We start from the raw sequence: 27,945 nt of genomic DNA on the forward strand, positions 1-27,945 counted from the left end.
TCAGTAAAGCTGCATCCGCCTCCTGCGTTATTTGGTTGGACCTCTCTGCTCCCCTTTTTTTTTCCTCTCGGCGGTGGGTCGGAGCCGCTGTCCCTCCCTTGGCCTCGCATGTTTTCCCCCCCTCTTAAAAAAAAAATCCATGTTTTGAATTTGATGCCCCCTTTCTTGTAGATTTTGCTCCATTTAAGGGCTGCACTATAGATACTTTTTTTAAAATTCGTGTAGCTTTTGTGGAGGCTTTACCCCCCCTCCACCCTCCACCATCAACCATCCACCCTCCTCCACCTCTTCCACCCTCCCCTCCTCCCCTCCAAGCATGGCCGTGGTGAGCGGATCGTCTGGGCCGGTTGCCCGGCTTGAGGGCCGCGAATTCGAATACATGATGAAGAAGCGCTCGGTGACGGTCGGCCGGAACTCTTCGCAGGGCTCCGTGGACGTCAGCATGGGACATTCGAGCTTCATTTCCCGGCGTCACTTGGAGATATTCACCGCTAGCGACGACGGAGGTGCCGGCAACGGAGACTTCTACCTGCGGTGTCTCGGTAAAAACGGGGTGTTTGTGGACGGCGTGTTTCTGAGACGGGGTGCACCTCCTCTGCAGCTACCACGAATGTAAGTGTGACTTTTTTTTTTTTTTTGGGAGACCTCTGTGTCAACAAAATATTAGGGTGTGTATGTGTGTGTTTTTTTTCTGGGCTAGGAAGTATGCCCCCGGAGTGGACCACGTGTTTTAGCATGTTAGCAAGAAGTCCGCATCCTGTTCTCTCTCTCTCTCTCTCTCTCTCTCTCCACACACACACACACACACATACACAGTGCCATTTTCTTTGTTGACATGTGTGTGTGCTAGCAGTAGCAGTAGCGTGTGTGTGTTATTTTTACATTTTTATTTATTAGCCACCTTCCTCCACACACACATCCCCCCCTCCTCCTCTCCTGCAGCTTAACTTAGCCGCATTCCTGCATGTCTGCACCGGTGCAAAATAACCCGTAGCTACAGCCTGCAGACAGCCATGAGGGACGCTATTGTTAATGTGTGTTGTGGTATTTCTCCTCTCTCCTTCTCTCTCTATCACATGTGCACCCTTGTTTTTTTTTAAACATGATGATACTGTAATTAATCAGTCATGCAAACAAGTAGCATAACTTAGCTTTTAGCTCCTGTGTGGTTGTGAATGGAGCACCCCCCCCCCCCCCCCTTCTCCTCCTTTACCTCGACCCCTAAACGTAAACAAACCCGGCCTGTCCCCGCCCTGCCGGCTTCACAGCCTGCAGGAACTTTGGCCCTCCACCTTCAAATATATAAATACTTCCTACTGAGAAGTATATGCCATTAATTATTTCCTAACATTACTCATAATAGAGAAACATGGGTTTGGTCTGGAGGAGGAGTGACTGTGCATTAATAGTTAAGTCGCAGGGTTTTGGTCAGGTGTGGTGCAGGTTGTAGCATGCACTGTTTTAGCCTTTCATTGTTTTCACTTTTTGTGTGTGTGTGTGTGTGTGTGTGTGTGTGTGTGTGTGTGTGTGTGTGTGTGAGAGATAATATGCTGTTGTGAAATGTGCTTCTTTCTAAACAAGCATGTCACTCTACTGGTCTGTAGTAATCTCACATTGGATGTAAGCCAGTTTTACAGATTGAGAGAAAGGCCTTTTTTTATTATCTGTTCATCATTTTAGTTGCATATCAGGCAACAATACTAAACTATCTATACTAGTATCTTAAACATGAGGCTTTGCTCTTTTTAGTATTGTGCAATTTGAAGTAGCGTTGATGATTTAGTGGCTTAATGAAGTGAATTGAAATACAGAAATTAAACCTGCATCAGTTTGGATGTTTTCTTGTTGTGTATCAGATAAAAGTATCAAGATTTTTTTGGTTCTAGCTCCACAAATATGAACATTTACTACTTAATTCTCTTTTATGCATCATTGCAAACTGAATATTTTGCAGGGGTTTGAGCTATTAAAGCTATTGATTGCAGATTAGTAGATTAATCACTTAGTTGATTTACAGTAATGAAATTTAAAAGACTTTTGGTGTCAAGATTTTCTGATTCTAAGCTCAAGTGTGAAGATTTACTACTTTTCTCTCTTATGCATCATTGCAAACTGAATATTTTGCAGGGTTTTGAGGTATGTGAGCTATTGATTGCAGATTACTTATTTGACTTTTGGTGTTTTCTTGTCGTTTATCGGACAACAGTGTCAAGATTTTCTGATTCTAGCTCCTCAAGTGTGAAGATTTACTACTTTATTCTCTTATGCATCATTGCAAACTGAATATCTGCAGGTTGTGAGCTGGTGATGGCAGATATAGTATCTTAATAACGTGAATTGAAATACAGAATCAGTTAAGATGTTTTCTTGTCGTTTATCGGACAACAGTGTCAAGACTTTCTGGTTTTAGCTCCTCATGTGTGAAGGTGGACTACTTTATTTCTGCTATGCATCATTGCAAACTGAATATCTGCAGGTTTTTAAGCAATTCAGATTAGAGCTATTGATTGCAGATTAGTAGATAAATCACTTAGTTGATCTACGGAAATTGAATCTATAACACATTTTGTCGTTTATGAGATAATAATGTTACGATTTTCTGATTCCTGCTCCACAAATGTGTGAAGATTTACTACTTTTACTCCGTTATGCATCATTGGAAACTGAATATCTGCAGGTTTTCTAGTAGTTTGAAGTACAGTTGAGGATTACAGATTAATAGTTAAACTATTACATCAGTTTTGATGTTTTCTTGTCATTTATTGTCAAGATTTTCTGGTTCTAGCTCCATAAATGTGAAGATATACTACTTTTCTCTGCTATGCATCATTGCAAATTGAATATCTGCAGGTTTTGATCAGTTTGAGGTAGAGTTGATGATTACAGATTAATAGTTAAACTAAAGAAAATGAATCTATATCAGTTTTGATATTTTCTTGTTTATCGGATAAACGTGTGAAGATTTTCTGGTTCTAGCTCCACAAATGTAAAGATATACTACTTTTCTCTGTTACGCATCATTGCAAACTGAATATTTTTTGGGTTTTGAACAACTCAGATTAGAGCTATTGATTGCAGATTAGTAGATTAATCACTTAGTTGATCTACGGAAATTGAATCTACAACAATTTTGTCGTTTATGAGACAATAATGTTACGATTTTCTGACTTCAGGATTTACTTTTTCTCCGTTATGCATCATTGGAAACTGAATATCTTTTGGGTTTTGATCAGTTTGAAGTAGAGTTGATAATTACAGATTAATAGTTAAACTAAAGAAAATGAATCTACATCAGTTTTGATGTTTTCTTGTCGTTTATTGTATTGTATTTTCTGGTTCTAGCTCCACAAATGTAAAGATATACTACTTTTCTCTGTTATGCATCATTGCAAATTGAATATTTTTTGGGTTTTGAACAACTCAGGGTAGAGCTATTGATTGCAGATTAGTAGATTAATCACTTAGTTGATCTACGGAAATTGAATCTATAACAATTTTGTCATTTATGGGACAGTAATGTTACAATTTTCTGATTCCAGCTCCACAAATGTGTGAAGATATACTACTTTTTCTCTGTTATGCATCATTGGAAACTGAATATCTGCAGGTTTTTGAGTAGTTTGAAGTACAGTTGATAATTACAGATTAATAGTTAAACTAGTTTTGATATTTTCTTTGTTGTTTATCGGACAAAAGTGTGAAGATTTTCTAGTTCTAGCTCCACAAATGTAAAGATATACTACTTTTCTCTGTTGTGCATCATTGCAAACTGAATATCTGCAGGTTTTTAAACTATTCAGATTAGAGCTATTGATTGCAGATTAGTAGATTAATCACTTAGTTGATCTACAGTCATCACATAAACAAGACTTTTGGTGTTTTCTTGTCGTTTATCTGACACATTTATAAAGAATTTCTGGTTCCAGTGCCTTCACATCTGGAGATTTTTCTCTTATGCATCATAGCTGATTGAATATCTGCAGGTTTTTAAGCAACTCAGAGTCCAGCTATTGATCACAGATTAGTAGATTAATCATTTAGTTGATCTACAGAAATTAAATCTGCAACCATTTTGATGTTTATTTGTCGTTTATGGGTCAAAAATGTTCCGATTTTCTGATTCCAGCTCCTCCATGTGTGAAGATTTACTACTTTTATTTCTGTTGTGCATCATTTCACACTGAATATCTTTTGGGTTTTGAGCAGTTTGAAGTAGAGTTAATGATTACAGATTAACAGTTAAACTACAGAAATTAAATCTACAACAGTTTAGATGCTTTCTTGTTGTTTATCGGACAAAAGTGGATCCAGCTCCGTGTGTGTGTGTGTGTGTGTGTGTGTGTGTGTGTGTGTGTGTAGATTTACTACTCTTCTCTGTTATGCATCATAGCAAACTGAATATTTTGGTGTTTTTGGTCTGTTGGTTGGCCAAAACAAAGCAACTAAAACACTTAAATGGCCTGTGGGGGGAGAGCGTTACTTACATTTCTCTCTATTTTTAAGACTAAATGATCGATTTGGTTTTTAAAAATGGGGGGGGAAAGGTCTTGGCCTGCAGTTTAGCCCTCTTGCTTATAATCTTTAATTATATTAACATACCGTAATGAGAAGACCAAAAATGCACCAAACTACTTCACATATTTTAACCAGACATATTTTTTGGGGAGGGGGGGGGTGTGATGCTCCAAAAAGTGGTTGCAATTTTCTTCCACCACAGATTCTTGTATGGCAGACAAACCTACCAGCTTCTGCCAACTCTGACTTCCCACACTGCTCTCAGCTATTGTGCAATCTTAAATTGAAACCATTTTTTTTTTTTTGGTTTGTTTTCTCACACTGCACAAAGAATAAGTCAACTTGTTTTGACTTGATGCAATTTTCTGGAAAGCCGAAACTGGTGTGTGTGTGTGTTTGTGTGTGTGTGTGTGTGTGTGTGTGTTTGGTTTTTTTTGCGCAACATTATTTTGTGCAACTTCCAACTTTTTGCACCTTTTTATTAACCCTCCTGTTGTCCTCGAGTCAAGGAAGGAAGGGAGGGAAGGAAGGAAGGAAAAGAGGACAGTGGAAGGAAGGAAGGAGGTAGGAAAGGAGCGAGGAAGGAAGGAAGGAAAGAATGAAGGAGAGGGATGGGAGGGAGAAAGGACAGAGGAAAGAAGGAAGGGAGGAAGAAGGAAGGAAAGAAGGGCAGTGGAAAGAGGGAAGGGAGGCAGAAAGGAAAATAGGGAAGGGAGGGAGAAAGGAAGGACAGAGGAAAGGAGGAAGGAAGGGAGGACAGTGGAAAGGAGGAAGGGAGAAAGGAAAAGAGGGAAGGGAGGCAGAAAGGAAGGACAGAGGAAAGAAGGAAGGAAAGGAGGGAGGAGGGAAAAGAGGAAGGAAGGGAGGAAAGAAGGAACAGTCAAAACAGACGGGGTCAATTTGACCCGGGAGGACGACACAAAGGTTAAGGCACTATTAGTCACATTTCAGCACACACACATATATACACATACATACACTGTAGTGCATTTAGTTACTGAAGCTCCACAAGGAAGAAGGAAGAAGACATTCTCTCCTATTGATCCGGCCGACTGCCGATAATAAAGAGCTTTTAATCAGCGGGCAGCTTTTTACTACACGTACGTGCAGAAGTTAAGACACTCCACTACTGCTGCAGCTCACTAATGCTCCGCTGTACGTCCACGCTGAAAGAGACCCTCGTTGTTTTTGTTATGATAGGAGAGATAACCGCTAACAAAACCCACATTTGACAGCATGAGCGAACTGGCAAAGCTGCGGCTCGGGGGACAGGTTGGTTGTATTCCAGGGATTCCTCTTTGGTGATGTAAACAGGCTCGAACAGAAGGAACAGCCCTCCCTCCTTCCCGCCCCCCCTCTCCCTCTCTCTCTTTTCCATGTCTTCTCCCACACCCGCAAAATCCTCTCTCCCTAAGTTGCTTCCTGTCTCCCTGTCCTCCCTTTTGTTTACATTCTTGTTGTCTTTTTTTGCAGGGTGTGAGGAGGAGGGGGAGGAGGGAGAGGAGGAGGAGGAGGAAGGTGGGGGGTGGGTGAAAATGAAGTGAAAGTTTTCAGTTGAACAAGCTTTGTTTGTTGTCGTCCTCGCAGCCTTTGCAGCGTAGCAACTGTGCGTGTTTTTTTTCTCTCTTTTTTGAGTTGAGGGCTTCATTGTGTTGATACGGGGGAATAAGAGGCTACCATGAATGAATGCATGCAGAGGAGGGGGAGGGAGAGAGAGAGGAGAGGAGGGGGGGGGTGCTCAACAACAACAACAACTTCAGCAGCATGGACAGATTAGTGCAAATAATTATTAGTTGCATGTTAGTGTTTAAGTTTGAAACTCGCTTTTTAACACCAGCTGTTTAATCTTCTTCCTTTTTTAGAGTCCAAAACAAGAAAATACAAACTGTCTGAACTGAGCCTGAGTGTTTTAAACCTTAATATCTTAACCTCCAGTAATAGATATTGGCATAATAAGATCGTTAATCATCAATCAGATGATTCATAGATAATAAACTGGGGGCAATTTTGATACTCGATTCATTGTTCTGCTGCTTTTGTCTTCACATATTTGAGGTTTTGTGCAATTTGTTAGCTTTAATAATTATTCTGTTCAGCATTTCCTGTTTCATTTTGTATATTTTGACTCTTTTTATAGGCTTTTTGAGTGTTGATTAGACCCAAAAAGGCATATAAAGACATCACCACCATCTCTGAGACATTATAAGGGGCTTTTTGTACAATCATCTGACATTTAATAAACAAAACAATGAATCAGAAAGACGTAATTGGCAGATTATTCGATAATGAGAATAATTATTAGTTGATCCAGATGTTAGAGGACCTGGGGCTTTTTTTTTTTTGCCACCTCTTGCTTAACATCTTATTGAGGAGGAGGGGGGGTGGACCCTGGAAAAGGTTTTTAAGCAGTTTACCATCACTGAAAACCTGTCGTCATGGCAGTGAGGAATTTGAGGGGGTGATTATCTCGCTGAAAAAAAAAGCGTCTGAACTTGTAGGAGAAGTTAAACCAACATGTGCTGCTTTTCTAACCCAAACATGAAGCAGTTCAGTACGTATGTGTTCAGTTTCCTCTACGACCATTCAGCAGATCTACTTCACTCTTGGTGGATGTTTTGCTGGGGATCGGAGGAAGTGCAGCGTCCAGTGTGACGATGTTAAGATGAGGAAATGTTAAAGATGGCATTAAAAGAAAACATCAAACCTACAGCAGCTAAAGGAGTCTGTTTACACCTGATGCTCTTATTGTGAAGTATCACTTCCTGGTTTTTAATAATTAGTCAGTTAACTCTGCATGTTTATTTACAGTTAAAACATTTTGCCGTGTGTTTCAGCCTCTATGCTAACGGTGCTGCGGCGGCTTCCGGTCTAAGCTTTTCAAAATAAAGCCCCACACATCATTTGTAGTGTAAATGCTGATGTGTCATGATGTGTCATCAATGCAGGACGTGGCGATTAAAAGAAAGTAGACGATCACAGATGTACGTGGTTGGATTCATCTGAACAGCTTGAGTAGCTCGTACGTGTATATTAAGTCTTAAAACATATTTTATTAGCTCTATGCTTTTTTAGTTTGATCTCCTCGTGGAAGTGATGAAGGCAGCAACAACATCTGGACACAAGCAGTCCGATCGAGACGCATAATAGAGAATTTTTTTTAATGCAAGGTCTAAACAGAGTCTACTTTAGTAAGTGTGTGTGTGTTCCTTCTTTCCTTCCCCCCACCTTCCCTCCTTCCTTCTTTCCTCCCTTCCCTTTCGTTCCTTCCTTCCTCCTTTCTTTCCTTCTCTCCTTCCTTCCTTCTTCCTTCCTTTCCTCCCTCCCTTCCTTCCTCTCTCCCTCCTTTCCTTCCTTCTTCCTCCCTTCCTTCCTTCCTCTCTCCCTCCTTTCGCTCCTTCTTCCTCCCTTCCTTCCTTCCTTCCTTCCTTGACTCGAGGACAACAGGAGGGTTAAGGACAGTTTCATCTCCTCCTGTGAAACTAAAAAAGACCAAAGCTTCAGCTATCAGTCTTCATCAGGGGGAAAAAGGAAGAAGAATACACCCAAAAAAACCCAAATAATCTTCATCTTAGCATGAATCAACCAGTGGAGTATCTACTGAGAAGGGTTGGGTGACTTCAGGCCAAGTATAAGAGGGGAGTATCTAATAAGAGGCGTGGGTGGATGACTTTTACTCTGCTATCTCCAATGAAACTAAAATGGAAGGAGTTTCTTTCTTTCTTTCTTTCTTTCTTTCTTTCTTTCTTTCTTTCTTTTCTCTCTGTTATCTGTACGAGTCTGATCAGCTTCACACTGAAGACTCGAGGAAGTTCAGCAGTGAGTAGTTTGGATGATCGTCTCTAAGGGAAAAATACTGCAACATTAATATCAGAGGAGAAGTAATCTACACTAGTCCTCTATAAATATATACAGCAGCAAGTAGCAAGTCTAAATGTCTATAGTCTCATGTTAAACTTCCTTCCTTCCATAAGTACTTCCTCCCTCCTTCTCTCTTTCCTCTCTTCCTTCTTTCCTCCCTTCATCCCCTTTTCTTCCTTCCTCCCTCCCTCCTTCTTTCCTTCCCTCCTTGCTTTCATTCCTTCTTTCCTCCCTCCCTCCTCTCTTTCTGTTTGCCCTCCTACTTTCCCCCTTCCTTCTTTCCTCTGTCCTTCTTTCCTCCTTCCGTCTGTCCTTCCTCCCTCCTTCTCTCTTTCTTTCCTTTCTCTTTCCTCCCTCCATCCCCCTTTCTTCCTTCCTCCTTTCCTTCCCCCTTCCTTCTTCCCTCACTCCTTCCTTCCTTTCCTTTCCTTTCCTTTCCTTTCCTTTCCTTTCCTTTCCTTCCTCCCTCCTCTTTCTTTCCTCCCTCCTACCATCCCCCTTCCTTCTTTCGTCTGTCCTTTCCTTCCTCCCTTCTTTCTTTCCTCCTTCCTACCTTTCCCCTTCCTTCTTTCCTCTATCCTTCCTCCCTTCCTGCCTGCCTCCCTCCCTCCTTTCCTTCTTTCTTCCTCCCTTCCTTCATTCCTCCCTTGACTCGAGGACAACAGGAGGATTCAAGATGCTCCAGTGGTTGTGTATTTCTATCTGAACATACATCAGTTTTATTTATTTATTTATTTCATTTGACAGTGTGATGAAACTCAGACAAGAACATAAAGGAACAAGATAGTTTTTGATATTCTGTTATATTTAGATCTCCTCGTCCTCACTCTGTCACTTTTAAACAGCTTCCTGATGTTATTTAAGGATTTAAGGATCCCTCCGCCATTTATTGAAAGGGGTACACAGAGGGCAAACACATAATGAAAGTGTCTCCCCTTACCCGTCTGGCTCCAGGAAGTTTTTTTTCTCTCCTCTTCTTCTTCTTCTTCTTCTTCAGTCTCGTCCTGTGAATGCGGGCGAAGCTAATTTGAGACGTAGGTGTCGGGGATTCAGTTCTCGGCTGATGCCAGCTCTGCGAGGGGCCCGGCACAGAAACTGCTGTGTCTGGCACTCTTTGACGAAAACGCTCCCCGTCTCCTGGGTGTCAAAGCAGCCTCGTCCAAAACTGTGATTTTTTTCCTTTTCTTTTTTTTTTAAGAGGAGCTGCAGAATCCCCTCCCGTCCTTTTTAACGCTCATCCCTCTGACTTAAGCGTCTATCGTATATATCGCTGATGAAATGATGAAATCCACTCTTTTTTTTTTTTTTGTCTGTTGGCTCCGTCTTTGCATTCCTGAGACCGTTTGGTTGGTCGTTGTAGTTTTTTAAATTCCTCTTCAAATGAAATATAGACATAATAGTTGTTAGATACATGTGAAACCTCAGTGTTGGATGTTTTTATCTTTTCTCTTTTCTTTTTTCTCCTCCAAGAAAAACCAAAATCGTTTACAGGATTTAATGTTTTTATTTGTCACAGTAGAGCAGAGGTGTTAAACTCATTTTCATTCAAGGGCCACATACAGTCCAGTTTGATCTCATGTGGGCCAGACCATTAGAAGGAAGGAAGGAAGGAAGGAAGGAAGGAAGGAAGGAAAAAAAAAAGGGGAGAAAAGGAAAGAAGAGACAGGGAGGAAGGAAGGAAAAAAAGGGAAGAAAAGGAAAGAAGAGACAGGGAGGAAGGAAGGAAAAAAGAGACAGGGAGGAAGGAAGGAAAAAAGAGACAGGGAGGAAGGAAGGAAAAAAGAAAGAAAGGGAAGAAGGAAGGACAGATGGAAGGAAGGAAGGAAGGAAGGAAGGAAGGAAGGAAAAAAGAGACGGGGAGGAAGGAAAAGACAGGAAGGGAAGAAGACAGGAAGGGAAGAAGACAGGAAGGAAAGATGGAAGGAACTAAAGGGAAAAAAAGACAGGAAGGAAAGTTGGCTGGTTGGACCCCTCGGCGGGCCAGTTCTGGGCCACGAGCCTCATGTTTGACCCCCCAGCAGTAGACGCCGGTGAACTGAATATCTTTTTGGTTTTGGATTGTTGGAAAGACTAAATATGTCAACTTAACCTCTGTGAAATGAAACTGAACATTATTTAAAACCCTTTCTGATTAAATGAGGATGATGATGAGGATGGAGAAGGTTTAAATCATAGTGAATATAATCTGACGAGGAAACTAGTGATTTTACTTCTTAAAACAAACACAAACCAAACAAATGTCAGAGCTGGAGAATCCGAAGCCCCAGTAGACCACAACTCAGTCCTGCAACTAAAGAAGCTGCAGAGTTACAGAAAGAATAACAAGACTGTGATGTTTTTATTCTGAAAATAAAAGAGAGAAATGAAATATAGGGAGGGAGGGAGGAAGGGAGGAAGGACAGATTGAATGGAGGAAGGACATATTGAAGGAAGAAAGGGAGGAAGGACATATTGAAGGAAGGAAGGAAGGAAAAATTGAAGGGAGGAAGGACAGATTGAAGGAAGGGAGGAAGGACATATTGAAGGAAGGAAGGAAAAATTGAAGGGAGGAAGGACAGATTGAAGGAAGGAAAAAAGGGAGGAAGGACAGATTGAAGGAAGGAAGGAAAAATTGAAGGGAGGAAGGACAGATTGAAGGAAGGAAAAAAGGGAGGAAGGAAAAAAGGGAGGAAGGACAGATTGAAGGAGGAAAGAGAGGAAAGGACCCTTGTGTCGTCCTCCCGGGTCAAATTGACCCCGTCTGTTATGACTCTTCCTTCCTTCCCTCCTTCTTTCCTATGTCCTTCTGTCCTTCCTTCCTTTCCTTTCCTCCCTTCCTTCCTCCCTGCTACCGTCCTTCCAATCTTTCCTTCTTTCTTTCCTTCCATCCTTCCTTGCTCCTTTCCTCCTTTCTTTCTCCCTTTCATCCTTTCATCCTTCTTTCTTTCTTCCTCCCTTCCTTCCATCCTTCCATCTTTCCTCCCTTCCTTTTTCTCAGCAGTAAAGTGAAGAAGCTGATTGATATTAACGGAGGAATCGCTGCTTCGGTCAACACGGATCACTGACTGAGTGATGAAGTTACACCATAGGTAGCAGACGGATGACCGGTGGCGTAACTTCATTGGTCACCACTTCCTGTTTCTGCTGTTTCAAATCTGATGCTTTCTAGTTTTTCATGCACTTCCCAGCCAATACTCAAGGTTTTAATTTTTTTTTAACAAGGCGGAGCTCCTGAAGTGGGTTTGAGGGATTTCTCATCATGTAACAGTTGGTTAATTATTAGGGAACATCCTCAGTCAATACTATATCAGTGTCTTTTAACATCTGTGACAACTAATGACTTTATCAGGATTTAAAGGATTTACTGTTTTATTCATTTTCCATCTAAAGAAGAGGCAGAAATCAAAAGTTGTTTTAAAAACTGGTGAAAGTAGCAACAGATTGAAGGAAGAAAGGGAGGAAGGACAGATTGAAGGGAGGAAGGACAGATTGAAGGGAGGAAGCACAGATTGAAGGAACGAAGGGAGGAAGGGGAAGGACAGATTGAAGGAAGAAAGGGAGGAAGGACAGATTGAATGAAGGGAGGAATGACGGATTGAATGAAGAAAGGTAGGAAGGACAGATTGAAGGAAGGAAGGGAGGAAGGACAGATTGAAAGAGGAAGGACAGATGGAAGGAAGGGAGGGAGGAAGGACAGATTGACGAAAGAAAGGGAGGAAGGACAGATTGAAGGAAGGGAGGGAGGAAGGAAAGATTGAAGGAAGAAAGGGAGGAAGGACAGATTGAAGGAAGGAAGGACAGATTGAAAGAAGAAAGGGAGGAAGGACAGATTGAAGGAAGGAAGGGAAGAAGGACAGATGGAAGGAAGGGAGGGAGGAAGGACAGATCGAAGGAAGAAAGGGAGGGAGGAAGGACAGATTGAAGGGAGGAAGGACGGATTGAAGAAGAAAGGGAGGAAGGACAGATTGAAGGGAGGAAGGGAGGAAGGACAGATTGAAGGAAGGAAGGAAGGACAGATTGAAGGAAGGGAGGAAGGACAGATTGAAGGAAGGGAGGGAGGAAGGAAAGATGAAAGGGAAAAATACATTAAGCACGAACACCTACCAAACACACACACACACACACACACACACACACACACACACACACACACACACGCGCTTTAGACATTTTATATTCTGGTTTATCAGTCAGGCTGGAGTTCACATGAGGCTGAAACGCTTCGAGCACGTCTTATATTTACCGCTCCGTCTAATTTAGTCCCGTCCTCCTCTGAGGCCTCCAACCCAAAAAAAACACACACACACACACACACACACACACACACACACACACACACACACACACACACACACACACCGTCCCTCTGCAGTGTTGTAATGTTTAGACTGTGATAAATCCTCTGCTGCTGCTGCTGGATGGTCGGGAGCTTCTTCATCAAGCCATTGCATCAGTATTTCAATTTAATTAACTGGCACATTGTCTCCGTCGGCTAATTAAATCGGTTGGCGGAGAATCAGCAAAGTGTAAAAGCCACAGCGGAGGTTTATGTGGCGGTAATTGCGAAGAAGTCGCTGATTGTTGAAATGCAGTTTTTTTTAATTTATTTTAATCCTGTCTTTTTCTGTCTTTCTTTTTTTCCTAGGTGCACTTTTAGGTTCCCCAGCACAAACATCAAGATCACATTCACAGCTTTGTCCAGCGGGAAGAAGGTGAAGCGTGAAGCGCCCGAATCCCCAGTGAAACCAGTTCAGCCCCAAATCTCCCCACTGACCATCAACATTCCAGATAACATCGCTCATCTAATGAGCCCGCTGCCATCGCCTACTGGCACCATCAGGTACAAGCCACTGGGAATTATGTATTCACTGACCCTTAAAGTTTGTGTAAAGTGAATTCAGACATTTTCTTCTAAACACATTAAATAGGTCATAAATGTATTTCTAAAAAAAAATGTGTAAAAAGCATTTCAACCATTTAGATTTGAATTGTGGAGCGAGGCTTCACAAACTGTGTTTCAAGATTTCTGTGTTCAGGATTTAGTGATTAGCATAAACCCGCCCCTGCTGCTGTAGAGGTATAAATACATTCAGCCCACACTACTACTACTACAGTCTACAGTTAGCCAGTTAGCTGAGTTAGCTGCCGAGCTAGCCGCTGAGTTAGCAGCAGAAAGCTCTCAGACGTAGCGTCCATGTTTCTGGTAGAGGTGGTGACTTTGATTGACAGGTGACACTTGGTAGGGGGCGGGGTTTCAGCGGACACGGCGGCCACGCCCACAGCGTTTGGCAGCAGAGAAAGAGGCTGATTTTTACACAACTTTGAAGCCTAATTTCATATATTTGGTGATTTTTTTAATCATTCAAATTTGGCAGGGTGGTTAACAACACACTTTTCTGTGGTATGTCAAACTCAGAACACATATTTATTCTTACTTTACAAAGACTTAAAGGAAGGAAGTGACTTGATGGTGGTGAAGATGTGGTGAATTTGAGTTAGCACGCTTAGCAGTTAAGCAGCCAAGACGCTGCCTATACTACACACCGGTTACACCAGATACAAGACGGAGCACAAAATGTATAATGGATATCAAATGAAGTAGTCAGCTGGTATCAGTATCACTTTAAGGCAGGGGTGTCAAACTCATTTTCATTCAAGGGCCACACTCATCTCATGTGGGCCAGATGGAAGGAAAGATGAAAGGAAGAAAGGGAGGATGGACAGATTGAAGGAAGGAAGGAAGCAAGGAAGGAAGGACAGATTGAAGGAATAAAGGGAGGAAGGAAGGAAAAAACAGGAAGGACCTATGGAAGAAAGGGAGCAAGGACAGATGGAAGAAAGGGAGCAAGGACAGATGGAAGGGAGGAAGGAAGGACAGATTGAAGGAAGGAAGAAAGGGAGGAAGGAAGGACAGATTGAAGGAAGAAAGAGAGCAAGGACAGATTGAAGGGAGGAAGGAAAAGAAGACAGGAAGGAACTATGGAAGAAAGGGAGCAAGGAAGGAAGTGACTTTTCTCTATGTGATCCAAATTGGTCGTAATCGGCTGATTTTAATTATTCCACTCGTCAAATTTGATGTGTAGAAAAATAACCTCACAGGAGACGGTTGTTAAATTATTAAGTTTTATGAGTTAAAGTAAATATTAAACCAGCAGTTTGCAACACGTGACGCTGCTAATTTTCTATATTTTTCTTTAAGGCTGGCCAAAACAAAAAATGGCGGCAGCGTGTAGCAGATAAAAGTAGACAGTGAAAACAGAACTTTTAATCAAGAAGGAGGCGTTCAGGTACCTGGTTAAGTGTAGGACACCCAAGTTCTGGAAGTGCTCAGAGCCCAAAAACACAATGACTAAGAATGCTAAGCAGGTAAAATGAAGGAAATGCTTCAAAATCAGTTTATCTCATCTATCTGGAGAGATTTTGAGAGGAATACTCTGAAGGGATGTATTAAAGAAATATTAATGTTATAAGAAATCATTATTTTTTGATATTCATAATGTGTAAATTGCTATAGTGATCAAATAATAGGAAAGTAATTGTTTAGTCTAGCCTTATTTTTCTTACAGCCTAAACCTAAAACTAACAATGATCTGTGTGTGTCTAAAGTCTGCATGTCATTCTTCTTTTGTTGTCTTTAAAACCTGTTTTAATAATAAGTGTGAGAGCCACACCGCAGCGCTGGGTCACGTGTCGCTTTATTTTGAAGAGGTTGGTCACGTTGGTTTGTTTTCAGAATCGGCTCCAAAGACTAAAAACAGCGATCAGACATTTTTAGTCTCCATTGTGTGCTAACAGTGTTTCTCTAGCTCAGAGGTGTCAAACTCACTTTCATTCAAGGGCCACATACAGTCCAATTTGATCTCATGTGGGCTGGATCATTAAAGGGAAGGAAGGAAGGAAGGAAGGAAAAAAGAAAGACGAGGAGGGAGGAAGGAAGGACAGAGGGAAGGAAGAAAAAAAGAAACCGGGAGGAAGGAAGGACGTAAGGAAGGAAAAAAGAAGGACAGATGGAAGGAAGGAACGAACGAAGGAAGGAAGAAAGGGAAGAAAGAAGGACAGATGGAAGAAAGGGTGGCAGGAAGGAAAAGAAGACAGGAAGACCGAAGGAAAGAAGGAAAAAAGAAAGACAGGGAGGAAGGAAGGACAGTTTATGCAAACCAATGGAGCTGCGGCGGCTTCCTGTCTAAGCTTTCAAAATAAAACCTTCTTCTTCTTCTTCTTCTTCTTCTTCTTCTTCTTCTTCTTCTTCTTCTTCTTCTTCTTCTTCTTCTTCTTCTTCTTCTTCTTCTTCTTCTTCTTCTTCTTCTTCTTCTTCTTCTTCTTCTTCTTCTTCTTCTTCTTCTTCTTCTTCTTCTTCTTCTTCTTCTTCTTCTTCTTCTTCTTGAAAAATACCGTGAAACCGCTTTTATTTGGAAAAATACCGTGATATACCTTGAAACTGCTTTTATTTTGAAAAATACTGTGATCAGCACTACTAGTTATGCTGCCTTTTTTTTTCTAAAGAATTGTTTTTATTTTGGATATTTCATGTCAAATTTTGCAGCTGATATTTTAATACATAGAAGAAGTATTGAATACAGGACTTTTATTTTGTAATAGAGTATTTTTGCATTGCCATTAGTAGGTTTGCCTTTTTAATTTTGAACCTGAACTTTTTAAATTCAGAGTAAAAGCTGTGACACACTAGTAAAGCTCGTATGTATACCTGAGAATCGAACCCAGAGCTTTTTGAACCTCTGAGCTTAGTTCTCAGTCTTAAGCTCCTGGATCAGTGTGTGAGTGGAAGGAGGAGGAGAAGAAGAAGAAGTGACTCCCACACGTACGAGCCCGTAGTTAGCTGACCTTAAGGTGTCCGCTAACCTTTCCTTGGCCCCTGTAGGAGGATCAGCTTAGGCTTAGTCCTCTGAACGTGGGAGGGAGGCGAGCTCCGTCTCAGACTCCTAGATCCTCTCAACCCCTGATCTCTGCCAGACCGCTAAAAACCAGAATAAACAGACCAACGTCTCAAGCCTTCCTTCCTTCCTTCTATTTGTCCTTCCATCCTTCCTTCCTCCCTCCCTTCCTTTCTTCTTTCCTTCCTCCCTCCCTTTCTTCCATTTTTCCTTCCTTCCTTCCTTCCTTCTATTTGTCTTTCCTTCCTTTCTTCTTTCCTTCCTCCCTCCCTTTCTTCCATTTTTCCTTCCTGTCTTCTTTTCTTTCCTTCCTTCCTTTCTTCCTCCTATTTGTCCTTCCCTCCTTCCTTTCTTCTTTCCTTCCTTCCTCCCTTTCTTTCTTTCTTCCTTCCTTCCTTCCTTCCTTCCTTCATTCATTCTATTTGTCCTTCCTTCCTTCCTTTTCTTCTTTCCTTCCTTCCTCCCTACCTCCCATTTTTCCTTCCTGTCTTCTTTTCCTTCCTTCCATCCCTCCCTCCCTTCCATCCTTTCTTCCATTTTCCTTCCTGTCTTCTTTTCCTTCCTTCCTTCCATTTGTCCTTCCTTACTTGACATCTTCTTTACTTGTGATCCTGATCTGAATGCCGCGTTGCCTTCAGGAGTCAGTGGTGGCTCCTGAAGTGAGCTCAGTATTTGCAGATAATCTAGGATGTAAGGATGTAAGGATGTAAGGATGTAAGGATGTAAGGATGTGTGTTGAGAGGTGTTGGCCTCTGCAGCAGACTGCGGATGAGCTGAGCTTCACAAACTTAACCTCGACCCCTTCTGGAAAATGCCACGCTAGTTTATATCAAGTTAAAGCTCTTAATACTTACTACGCTCCTATTGTTAGTTTTTAACATACTGTCCGTCTTAGTTTCTTGGCAGCTGACAGCGGCACCTTCCCTTTTACTTCACTGTCTTCTATTTCGTCCATCCGTCCTTCCTTCCTTTCTTCCTTCCTATCTTCTTTTCCTTCCTTCCTTCCTTCTTTCCTTCCTCCCTCCCTTTCTTCCATTTTTCCTTCCCATCTTCCTTTCCTTCCTCCCTTCCTTCCTTCCTTCCTTCCTTCCTTCCTTCCTTCCTTCCTTCCTTCCTTCCTTCCTTCTATTTGTCCTTACTCCCTTCCTTCCATTTCCCTTCCTGTCTTCTTTTCCTTCCTTCCTTCCGTCCTTCCTACCTTCCTTCTTTTCTTCATCCCTCCCTTCCTTCCATTTGTTTTTCCTTCCTCCCTTCCTTACATTTTTCCTTCCTTCCTTCCATTTGTTCTTCCTTCCTTCCTTCCTTCCTAGAGCTAGAACAGGGGTGTCAAACATGCGGCCCGTGGGCCAGAACCGGCCTGCCGAGGGGTACAACCGGCCCACTTTCCTGTCTTTTTATTCCTTATTTCCTTCCTTCCTTTCTTCCTTCCTCCTCCTAGGATTAAATAAACTTCTGTGCATTCTCGTACCATGTAAGTTTCTTGGCAGCTGACGGTTGTTGTTGTTGTTGTTTTGTTTTTGCAGTGCTGCTAACTCGTGCCCCTCCAGCCCGCGGGGCGCAGGCTCTTCAGGCTACAGGATGGGAGGTCGAATGGTCAGCTCTGCAGAGCTGCAGCTTATAAACGACAACTCCCAGCCTGAGAACGACAAAGATGCCTCTGGAGGTGACAGTCCAAAGGTGAGAGCAGTTCACTGCAGATTCCCACCCGCCACTATTTCCCTTTTTATTTTGTTATTCATTCCAGTATTTCACTGTTAGAGCTCAATGCAGAGCAGTATCAGTAACTCACACTGGTGTAAAACATCTGTTTATCAGGACATTTCAGACATAATAACACATTCCTTTAGAGTTACTCAAACTCATTTTCTGGCTACTGGTGCATTTGATTCTCTTATATTGCCCCGTCACACCATGTGTGGAGCCCTCATGTCTAGGGGCTGGGCAATTCATCAAAAAAGACATTTAGAAACTCTAATGGACTTAATCTTGCTCATGTCAATTAATGGTGGTGTTCACTGTTGCCATGACAACTAAGGTTGCATATCTTTAACCCTCCTGTTGTCCTCGAGTCAAGGAAGGAAGGAAGGACGGACAAGTGGAAGGGAGGAAAGGAAAGAAGGAAGGTGGGAGGGAGAAAGGGAAGGAGGAAGAGAAGGAAGAAGGACAGAAGGAAGGAAGGAAGGAAGGAGGGAAGGAAAGAAGGGAGGAAGGAAGGAAAGGAGGAAAGAAGGAAGGACGGATAAGTGGAAGGGAGGAAAGGAGGGAGGGAGGAAAGAAAGAAGGAAGGAGGGAAGGGAGGAAAGGAGGGAGGGAAGGGAAGAAGGACAGAGGAAGGGACGGAGGGAAAGAAAGAAGGGAGGGAGGGAGGGAGGGAGGAAGGAAGGACAAATGGAAGGAAGGAAAGGAGGAAAGAAGGAACAGTCAAAACAGAGGGGGTCAATTTGACCCGGGAGGACAACAGGAAGGTTAAGGAATTAGAAAACTTGTCTCCAGTGATGATTTCAATCAATCAATCTTTATTTGTATAGCGCCAAATCACAAAGTCAAAAAGAGACCCAACTCCTTTGTAACAGGAAGAACCCTCAGAACCAAAGTTATAGTGTATAATAGTGATTTTGCTATAATCGCTATAATCACACTTATGTATGTTACTAACTTTACCTTCCACATATATTAAGAACTTGAGGTCCTTTGGATACTGTGGACTCCTTCCTTCTTTCCTTCCTCCCTCCCTTTCTTCCATTTTTCATTCCTGTCTTCTTTTCCTTCCTTCCGTCCTTCCTTCTTTCCTTCCTTCCTCCCTTCCTTCTATTTGTCCTACCTTCCTTTCTTCCCTTCCTCCCTCCCTTTCTTCCATTTTTCCTTCCTGTCTTCTCTTCCTTCCTTCCATCCTTCTTTCCTTCCTTCCTCCCTTCCTTCTATTTGTCCTTCCTTCCTTCCTTCCTTCCTTCCTTCCTTCCTTCCTTCCTTCCTTCCTTCTATTTTTCCTCCCTCCCTCCCTTTCTTCCATTTTTCCTTCCTGTCTTCTCTTCCTTCCTTCCTCCCTCCCTTCCTTCTATTTGTCCTTCCTTCCTTCCTTCCTTCCTTCCTTCCTTCCTTCCTTCTATTTTTCCTCCCTCCCTCCCTCCCTCTCTTCCATTTTTCCTTCCTTCTTTTCTTTTTTAAAAAGCACCTAATAACCCTCATGTGTTCAGACAGGCTTTTAGGTAGTTAGTGTTACTTCATGTCTTAATTGGACGTCTGTGTCTGTTCCCTTTTTCTTTTTTGTGTGTGTATATTTTATCTTATCATCATCTTCTTCTACACTTATATTGCACCCTCATACCACAAGCCGAGCCCTCAGGCATCTCTACTCAGGGTGGTCTAAGTGTACCTTGGACACATTTTAAGATTGGAGGAGATTGTGTCTTCTAATAAAGCTCGAGGTGGAAACACATCTGTTCAGACAGGCTTTTTGCTAGTTTGTGCTATTTCATGTTTTAACTATAGAAATAACAAAGGGGTTTTTTTTGGGGGGGGGGGGGGGGGTTACAACATTCAACACAGAGACAAACATAATAATCTCTCACAGGAGGCTACATATATCGTCTGTTTTCTTGAAAGCAGCTGGTGTCAAAATAGTTGGCGACTCCTTTTTTCTGTATATTGACTAATAATTATTGCAGCTCAACTTCCTCATATTTCAACACAGAGCTTTGCAACAACAGACTGCAACTGTTTTGATAATGCATGACCCCTTTTTCTTCTTTTTTTTACATTTTAAAAACAAAAATATGCATAATTGATGATTTATAACTACACCGAGCATGTTTCTGTAAGTAATGCATCATAGAAAAAGGATACCAAAGGGATCCAACAAGCAAAATGTGGACTGCTGCAGCTACAGTTTGATGATTTTTAGGCCAAATGTGTCTGTAATTTATATTTTTTAAACATCTGTATTTGTTCTCTGTAAAACTAACAAATTGTGATAAACAGAACAAGCCACATATAGGTAATTATAATAGCAATAATAATGATAATCAAACAGAAATACAGTAGATAAAAATAAATACAATTAACTGTGAGAAATAAATAAATTAAATAAATAAATTAAATAATAATAAATAAAATTAACAAAAAAAGATAGTAAAAGTAAAAATACAAATAAAAACACTCAAATAAATAAATATAATAATAATAATAATAAATTAAAAATAAATAGATAAATTAAAAATAAATAAAAAAATAATAATAAATAAATAAAATTAACAAAAAAGATAGTAAAAGTAAAAACACTCATAAATAAATATAAAAATAGTAATACAAATAAATAAATAATAAATTAAAAATAAATAAAATAATAATAAATAAATAAAATTAACAAAAAAGATATTAAAAGTAAGAAATAAAAAAACCCTCAAAAATAAATAAATGAAATAATGATACAAATAAATAAATAATAATAAATTAGAAATAAATTTAAAAAATAATAATAAATAAATAAAATTAACAAAAAAGATTGTAAAAGTAAAAAATAAAAATAAAAACACTAAAATAAATAATAATAATAATAATAATACAAATAAATTAATAATAATAAATTAAAAAGAAATAAAAAAATAATAATAAATAAATAAAATGAACAAAAAAGATAGTAAAAGTAAGAAATAAAAAAACCCTCAAAAATAAATAAATGAAATAATAATACAAATAAATACATAATAATAAATTAAAAATAAATAAATAAATCGTCAGATCAGCTCTTCATTCCAGCCGTCTACTTCCATATCATTTTTCTCAAGGAAATTACAGAAGACCTTCCATATTTTCCAAAACTTATCAATCTTGTTCTTTGAGGTATAGTTTATCTTTTCTAAAGCTAAATAAAAAGACATTCCTGACAGCCGCTGTGAAGGAACACATGAGCAGGCTGTACATCTTTTAACTCCTGCAAATTTAATTGCTGAATTACATATTTTATATTTGGATGATGACACATAAATGTTTTTTATTGCTCCGCAGGACGACTCCAAACCTCCGTACTCCTATGCACAGCTGATAGTCCAGGCCATAACGTTGGCTCCGGACAAGCAGCTCACACTAAACGGTATCTACAATCACATCACAAAGAATTATCCCTACTACAGAACTGCAGACAAGGGCTGGCAGGTGAGTCTGGACACACGTCTGATTCTTATAGAGTCACTATGACTGTGTCTGCATGATGGTGCAAAGATGGGAGATAAAAAATGCTAAAAAATAACCCAATATATCCTTCTCCTTCTCCTCGTCCTTCTTCTTCTTCTCCTCGTCCTTCTTCTCCTTCTCCTCGTCCTTCTTCTCCTTCTCCTCGTCCTTCTTCTCCTTCTCCTCGTCCTTCTTCTCCTTCTCCTCGTCCTTCTTCTTCTCCTCCTCCCTTCTCTTTCTTCTTCTCCTTCTCTTTCTTCTTCTCCTTCTTCTTCTCCTTCTCCTTCTTCTTCTGCTTCTCCTCCTTCTTCTTCTCCTCCTCCTTCTTCTTCTTCTTCTTCTTCTTCTTCTTCTTCTCCTTCTCATCCTTCTTCTTCTTCTTCTCTTTCTTCTCCTCCTTCTCTTTCTTCTCCTCGTCCTCCTCGTCCTCCTCTTTCTTCTTCTTCTTCTCCTTCTCCTCCTCCTCCTCGTCCTTCTCTTTCTTCTCCTCGTCCTTCTCCTCCTTTCTTCTCCTCGTCCTTCTCCTTCTCTTTCTTCTCCTCCTCTTTCTTCTCCTCATCCTTCTCCTTCTTTCTTCTCCTTGTCCTTCTCCTTCTTCTTCTTCTTCTTCCTTCTCCCTTCTCCTCCTTCTCCTCGTCCTTCTTCTCCTTCTCCTCCTCCTCCTCCTTCTCCTCATCCCCCTCCCCCTCCTCCTTCTTCTCCTTCTCCTCCTTCTCCTCTTTCTTCTCCTCCTCCTCCTCCTCCTGCAGAACTCGATCCGTCACAATCTATCGTTGAACCGTTACTTCATCAAAGTGGCGCGGTCGCAGGAGGAACCCGGCAAAGGCTCGTTCTGGAGGATAGACCCGTCCTCGGAGGGGAAGCTCATCGAGCAGGCCTTCAGGAAACGAAGGCCCCGGGGCGTTCCCTGCTTCAGGACCCCACACGGACCCCTGTCCTCCAGGTCTGGACACACTATTTTCAGTCTCTTACTCCAGTATACTTTGTGCCAAACCAACTGTCAGTTATAAATCGGTCCGCAGCGTTTTGATTTGAAGAAGTCTGACTGCATTAATTCATCTGAGAGCATTTTATAGCCTTCTGCCAGTGTGACAATAATTAAATACCGACTAACATCACCGGTTAAATGTCTGGTAGAAACAGAAGTTGGCGTGTTTTTACTCCATAAAGGAAGATGAGGAGGAAGAGTGCTCCGCTGTGTTAACATTATGGCTTCAGTAAAGGGACAGTAGAATAGAAGAAGAGGTTTAAATTAAATAATAAAGTAGTAACAGTGCAGCGTTGACCTGCTCTATGTGAAAAGTGCTATAAGATAACTTCTGTTGTAATTTGGCGCCATATAAATAAAAAGAGAGGAAGAAGGAAGGAAGGAAGAAGGATGGAAAGGAGGCAGAGAGGAAGAAGGAAGGGAGAGAGGAAAGGAGGGAGGAAAAAAGGGAGGAAGGAGGAAGGAAAGGAGGCAGGGAGGAAGGAGGGAGGAAAGAAGTAAGGAAAGGAAGGAAGGGAGGAAGGAGAGGAAAGGAAAGAAGGAAGGGGGGAAAGAAAGAAAGGACGGAAAGGAGGAAAAAAGGAACAGTCAAAACAGACGAAGGTTAATTAACATTTTCTTCCCTCCCTGTCTCTTCTTCTCCTCTCTTTGACCCTCAGGAGCGCCCCGGCCTCTCCCAACCACTCGGGGGTTCTCTCAGCTCACTCCAGCGGCGTCCAGACCCCCGACAGCCTATCACGAGAGGGCTCCCCGGTCCCTCTGGAGCTGGAGACCTCGGCTCCGGCCCCGGTTCCCACCGCGGCGGTCCAGCCCAAACTGGCAGTCATCCAGGAAGCACGCTTTGCACAAAACACACCAGGTAAGAATAATCTGCAGTAAAAGCATTCACCCACTCATGTTTACCCACAGACTGTATAAAAAAAATGGACGTAACATCCGTGACGTCACCCATGGGTTTGTGGACTGCTGCTCTGAAACCAATAGTTTCAAATCTAGGCAGCGCTATCTTGAACATTTCAGGTGCATGCTGGGAAAAATAAAAACATGGATTCTACTTATATGGGCATGAGGCGGGGTCATGGGCAGAGCGGGGAGGTTGCTATGGTTGCGAGGGCTGGATCTCAAGGACATTGGGCAATCAACCTGTCAATCAGGACGTAGCCACGCCCCTAATGCATACCCTGCTTTATCGTCAAATATAAAATCAGGGAGGCCAAAATGTCCCAAATGAACATCATACTGCATTGAAGAAGGCTTTAAACTAGCGATTGAGACCATAAACACATTTTGAAAACGTTTACTGAGGTTAGAAATCAAGTGAGAAGTTGGTGAATTCTCCATTGACTTGTATAGAGACGGTCAAATGAATGAAATAATCGTTTTAAACCTCTAATAAAGTAAACCTAGCAGCTCTGAATGAGATGTTTATGATTAATATTCTCCTGTCTAAACTCTTCCTGCTGTGTTTTTGTGTTTTTAGGCTCGCCTGTTAACAACCAGCCGGTACTCATAGCAGTCCAGCGTCAGTTACCTCAAACCATTAAGCCAGTGACTTACACCATGGCCTCCCCAGTGAGCACCAGCACCTCCCAGCCTGCGGTCCAGACGGTCCACGTCCTGCAGCAGATCCCCGCCGGCTCCCTCAGCATCGCCCAGCCAGCCACCATCATCAAGAGCGAGCCGCAGGAGAACGGGGAGCACACAGAGGTCAAAGGTGAGCAGGAGGGTGTTTAGTTTGTTAACTACTTTGATCTGATAGTTTCTCATCTAAATCTTAAGTTCTAGTGCAGCTGCTAAAACATTAAAACATGAATTTCTACCATTAAATCTTTCCACTGACGTCATATCTTCATTTCCGTCCCCTCTCAGTCAAAGTGGAGACGGTCCCCACCATCACCTCTATAGGAGGCTCCAGTCGCATCATCCAGACCTCCCAGTCGGCCGCGCCCCTGCAGACTGTTACCATCGTGCAGCAGGCTCCCATCGGTCAGCACCAGCTGCCCATTAAGGCCATCACACAGAACGGCACCCACAGCATCACCACTGCCATCCAGGGATCCATCAGCGCAGGTCAGACACACACACACACACACACTCACACACACACACACACACACACACACACACACACACACACGCACGCGCACACACACACACACACACACACACACACACAGTTTAGTCTTGTTTATGATTTATTTTATATGTATATGCTGTTACTGATTGGTTATCCTCCTTCATTAATGCAGCCAAATCATATAAAATGTAACTTTAATTATACATTATTATTTCACTTTAAACTGTATTTAACCCTCATGTTGTCCTCGAGTCAAGGAAGGAAGGAGGAAGAAGGAAGGGAAGGAGGGAGGGAGGAAGAAGGAAGGGAAGGAGGGAGGAAGAAGGAAGGGAGGGAGGGAGGAAGGACAGTTTGGTTAATAATTATGTTAGGATGAGTAAGGATGACAATTGGTCCCTTTTTAAAAGTGGGGGGAAAAATGTAGAAAATATACAAGAAGTAATTTTAGTCTTTCAAATGTGAGAAACTTGTGAAAAGGAAACCTGATTTTTCATCTTAAGATTTCTTCAAAAGGCAAAAATATTCAGTTTAAAGTGAAATAAAACAGAGAAAAACAACAAATCCTAAAATGGAAAAAGTGAATTTAATTTTCTGTCGGTCTGTTAAATATCAAATAATTTCAGCTGTGGATGCAAGATGAGAACAATTAGAAGAACCTCTATTAAATAAACCCACTCAGACTTGTTTAATAGGTTTTATTATGATTAATATATCATATGTGGCGGAATCTACTTTATATTTAAACTCATTTGAAGTTGTCTAAACTTACTGGATGACTTGCTAACATCTAATCAAGCTGTGTCAAACTCATTTTAGATTAAGGTCCAAACCATTAAAGCCATTGTGCATATATATCTAAATATTTAACTTTACTATAATAAACCTTCTATTTCTAACATATAAACAGCTTTAGACGTCTTTCAACAATATCATGTCTCAGTTTTTTTAGATTATTTTGCACAGAAGCTGCTAATTAACCACATTTTGTACAATCTTTAATATATGACAGTTTAAATATGACCACAATATGTATTCATTGTTTCTGGTCAAGGTGAGAAATAAATAAAACCTGTGAAGCAGCAGAAGTTTGAATTTACTCAGTAGGCCGGCTTGAACTCCTTTGCAGGCCGGTTTTGGGCCCACGAGCCATATGTTTCCCCCCCCGCTGATCTAATCCAACAGTTTCAGGTTAACCACAAGATCTGCTGTTTGAACATAAACACTTTCTTTTCCTCCTCTGGTGAAAAAAAAAAAAGTCTTTTAAAGGTTTTCTAATCCTGAGCCAAACCACACTTCTTCCCACAGTCGTCCTGGTTACAGCTGCTGGTTAACCGCAGTCTGAGCCGCTCCGACACTCAATATTTCCTTTTCTGTTTCCTCCCATAGCTCCAGCTGTGGCGAGCCCCCTCCACCTGCTGGCGGCCCACGCCTCCGCCTCCGCCTCGCTCCCCACCAAACGGCAGAACGGCGACCAGCTGGCCAGCGAACAGCCGGACGCCAAACGCATCAAATCAGAGGCCGACTCCTCCTCCTCCTCCGCCGCCGCCGCCTCGAACCCGGCAGAGTCGGACTCATCGGCAGCTAACGACCAAGGCGGCCAACTCAACTAGTCTGTACCACCACCACCACCACCACCACCCATCACCACCACCACAGCCCCCCCCCCAACCCCCCAAATTCACTTCCACCACCTTCTCTTCTCTTCTCTCTCTCTTTCTCTCTCTTTCGTCCCCGTCGTTTCTTTTTTATTTGTCTTCCTTCAACCACTGACTCCCGAGGTGCCAAACGGAGAGGATTCTTTTCATTTTCATTTTTTTTTTTTTTTTTTTTTTTTGGGTTATCTGTTCTAGAGTATCAAAAGAAGAAACACACACACACACAAAAAGAAGAAGTTGAGTCCACCCCTTTAAAAAAAAAAAAGACTGGAACGTGGATTGAGAACAAATTAAAAAAGATGGACTCAAATGAAAAGGTTTCCCCCTGTGAGCCACTGAAACTGAAACCAGGAGAGTGACTAAATAAAACCAAGACCACAGGAAGCCTTACAACAACAATTAACCCTTATTTAAAGAGCTGACCTTTTTTTTTTTTTTTTTTTGACCTCACACAACGAGGTCCAAGCAAAAAAAAAAGAAAAAAAAAGGGGGGGGGAATCGAGGAAGCTCAGCTGTGTGGGCTGGACGCCACACCTTTCTGTCGTATCTACCTCAGAGCAGATAGGAAAACGCCGGCAGCCAGCAGACAAACAACAAATAATCCTCCCTTTCTGGACCCGTCGGAGAAAAAAAAAAAAAAAAAAAAAAAGCGGGGGGGGGGAGCGGCGGCTCTGGACGGAAGCGACCAACCTGAGCGACAAAGTACGACGAGCATCCGAAAAGAAAAAGAAGATGAAGAAGGAAGAAAAAGAAAAAAAAAAAAAAACGGTCAACGCATTCAGAAAGGGATCAACTCTCGGAGCCAATATTCCTGAAACTCTGGCAGCTAGCCTCTCACAATACTGACCTTCCTTTTATCGCAGCTGTACGTAGATATGCAGTATTTTGTTGTTCAAATGTGGAGCATAGGATTGATTTTTCTTTTTCTTTTCTCGTTTTTTTTTTTTTTCTTTTTTAATGTATTTTCACCTATTATTATAGATAAGTAATAATTTAATTAATTAATTAAAAAAAAAGGAAGCGTACAAAAATGGTGAGGTCGGTGACATTTCGGTAACTAATTTAGAAATTTCACTTTGTTTTTCCTTTCCTTTTTTTTTTTGTTTTTTTGTTTTTTAATTATGTGGACTTCCTTTTTCTGTTCGGTGAAACAGTGTAGTTTTCGTAATATTTGTTTCCTTCCCCCGCCCCCCCCCCTCCGCCCTTCAACTTCAACCTCAACCTCAACCCCCCCCCCAGCCACCAAACCCCTCTACCACCCTCGTTCTGACATATCCATACGCCAATTGCTTCGTTATACCTACATATTTTAATACTTGAACAGATAACCGATATAAGCATATGAAATCTCCATGTTGTAGTTCCAGATGTTGACCTTTGCATGTATCCGACAACAGAAGAAGTTGTTAACTGTAAAAACTCGAACAGAAGTGAAAAAGTTAAACATGAGAAGACGAAGAAGAAGAAGAAAAAAAAAAAGAAAAAAAGAGATCTGCTTTGTCCAAAATAAAATAAAACAGATTTGCTTGATTATTTTACTCTGTTTTTCTGGCGACCTGGTGAGTCTGTTTTTTCTGATTGTACACGTTCCAAACAAAATAGTGAGAAGAAAAAAAATTGATGTTTGTTCTGCTTCAGTGGAGAAATGCTTTTTTTTAATAAATTAATTTAAAGCCCTTTTTCATGTGTGTTTTGTTGTGTTTTTTTGTTCTTCATGCTCAATAAACTAATAAACTTGTAGTTCACCGTTTTCTCCACCAGGGGGCAGTGCAGGTACGTTTTCATTTTATTGATTCATGCTTGCAGTAGAGC

General features: G+C 41.4%; 1 protein-coding gene across 2 annotated transcripts; it reads left to right on the forward strand.

Moving 5' to 3' along the window:
* The first annotated feature begins 316 nt into the window (after window positions 1–316).
* On the forward strand, window positions 317–26,088 carry foxk2b (forkhead box K2b). Of its 2 annotated transcripts, none has more exons than XM_053338261.1 (9): window positions 317–612; window positions 12,998–13,192; window positions 17,768–17,921; window positions 21,249–21,395; window positions 22,163–22,356; window positions 23,061–23,260; window positions 23,882–24,115; window positions 24,271–24,471; window positions 25,865–26,088. In XM_053338261.1, exons 1-9 carry the CDS (start codon window positions 317–319, stop codon window positions 26,086–26,088), a joined length of 1,845 nt encoding a protein of 614 aa, XP_053194236.1. The 2 variants fall into 2 exon arrangements, with proteins under 2 accessions (XP_053194236.1, XP_053194237.1); XM_053338262.1 differs by having other exon boundaries at window positions 517–618.
* Window positions 26,089–27,945: the final 1,857 nt, after the last annotated feature.

Source organism: Scomber japonicus, chromosome 18, assembly GCF_027409825.1.
Source record: "Scomber japonicus isolate fScoJap1 chromosome 18, fScoJap1.pri, whole genome shotgun sequence".
Taxonomy (NCBI): Eukaryota; Metazoa; Chordata; class Actinopteri; order Scombriformes; family Scombridae; genus Scomber; species Scomber japonicus.

Excerpts from the sequence above, each read along its gene's own strand:
- foxk2b (XM_053338261.1), top strand. The coding sequence starts at position 317 with ATGGCCGTGGTGAGCGGATCGTCTGGGCCGGTTGCCCGGCTTGAGGGC. Across the intron at positions 21,396-22,162 it reads CTGCAGACAAGGGCTGGCAG|AACTCGATCCGTCACAATCT; the intron begins GTGAGTCTGGAC and ends CTCCTCCTGCAG. Across the intron at positions 23,261-23,881 it reads CTTTGCACAAAACACACCAG|GCTCGCCTGTTAACAACCAG; the intron begins GTAAGAATAATC and ends TTGTGTTTTTAG.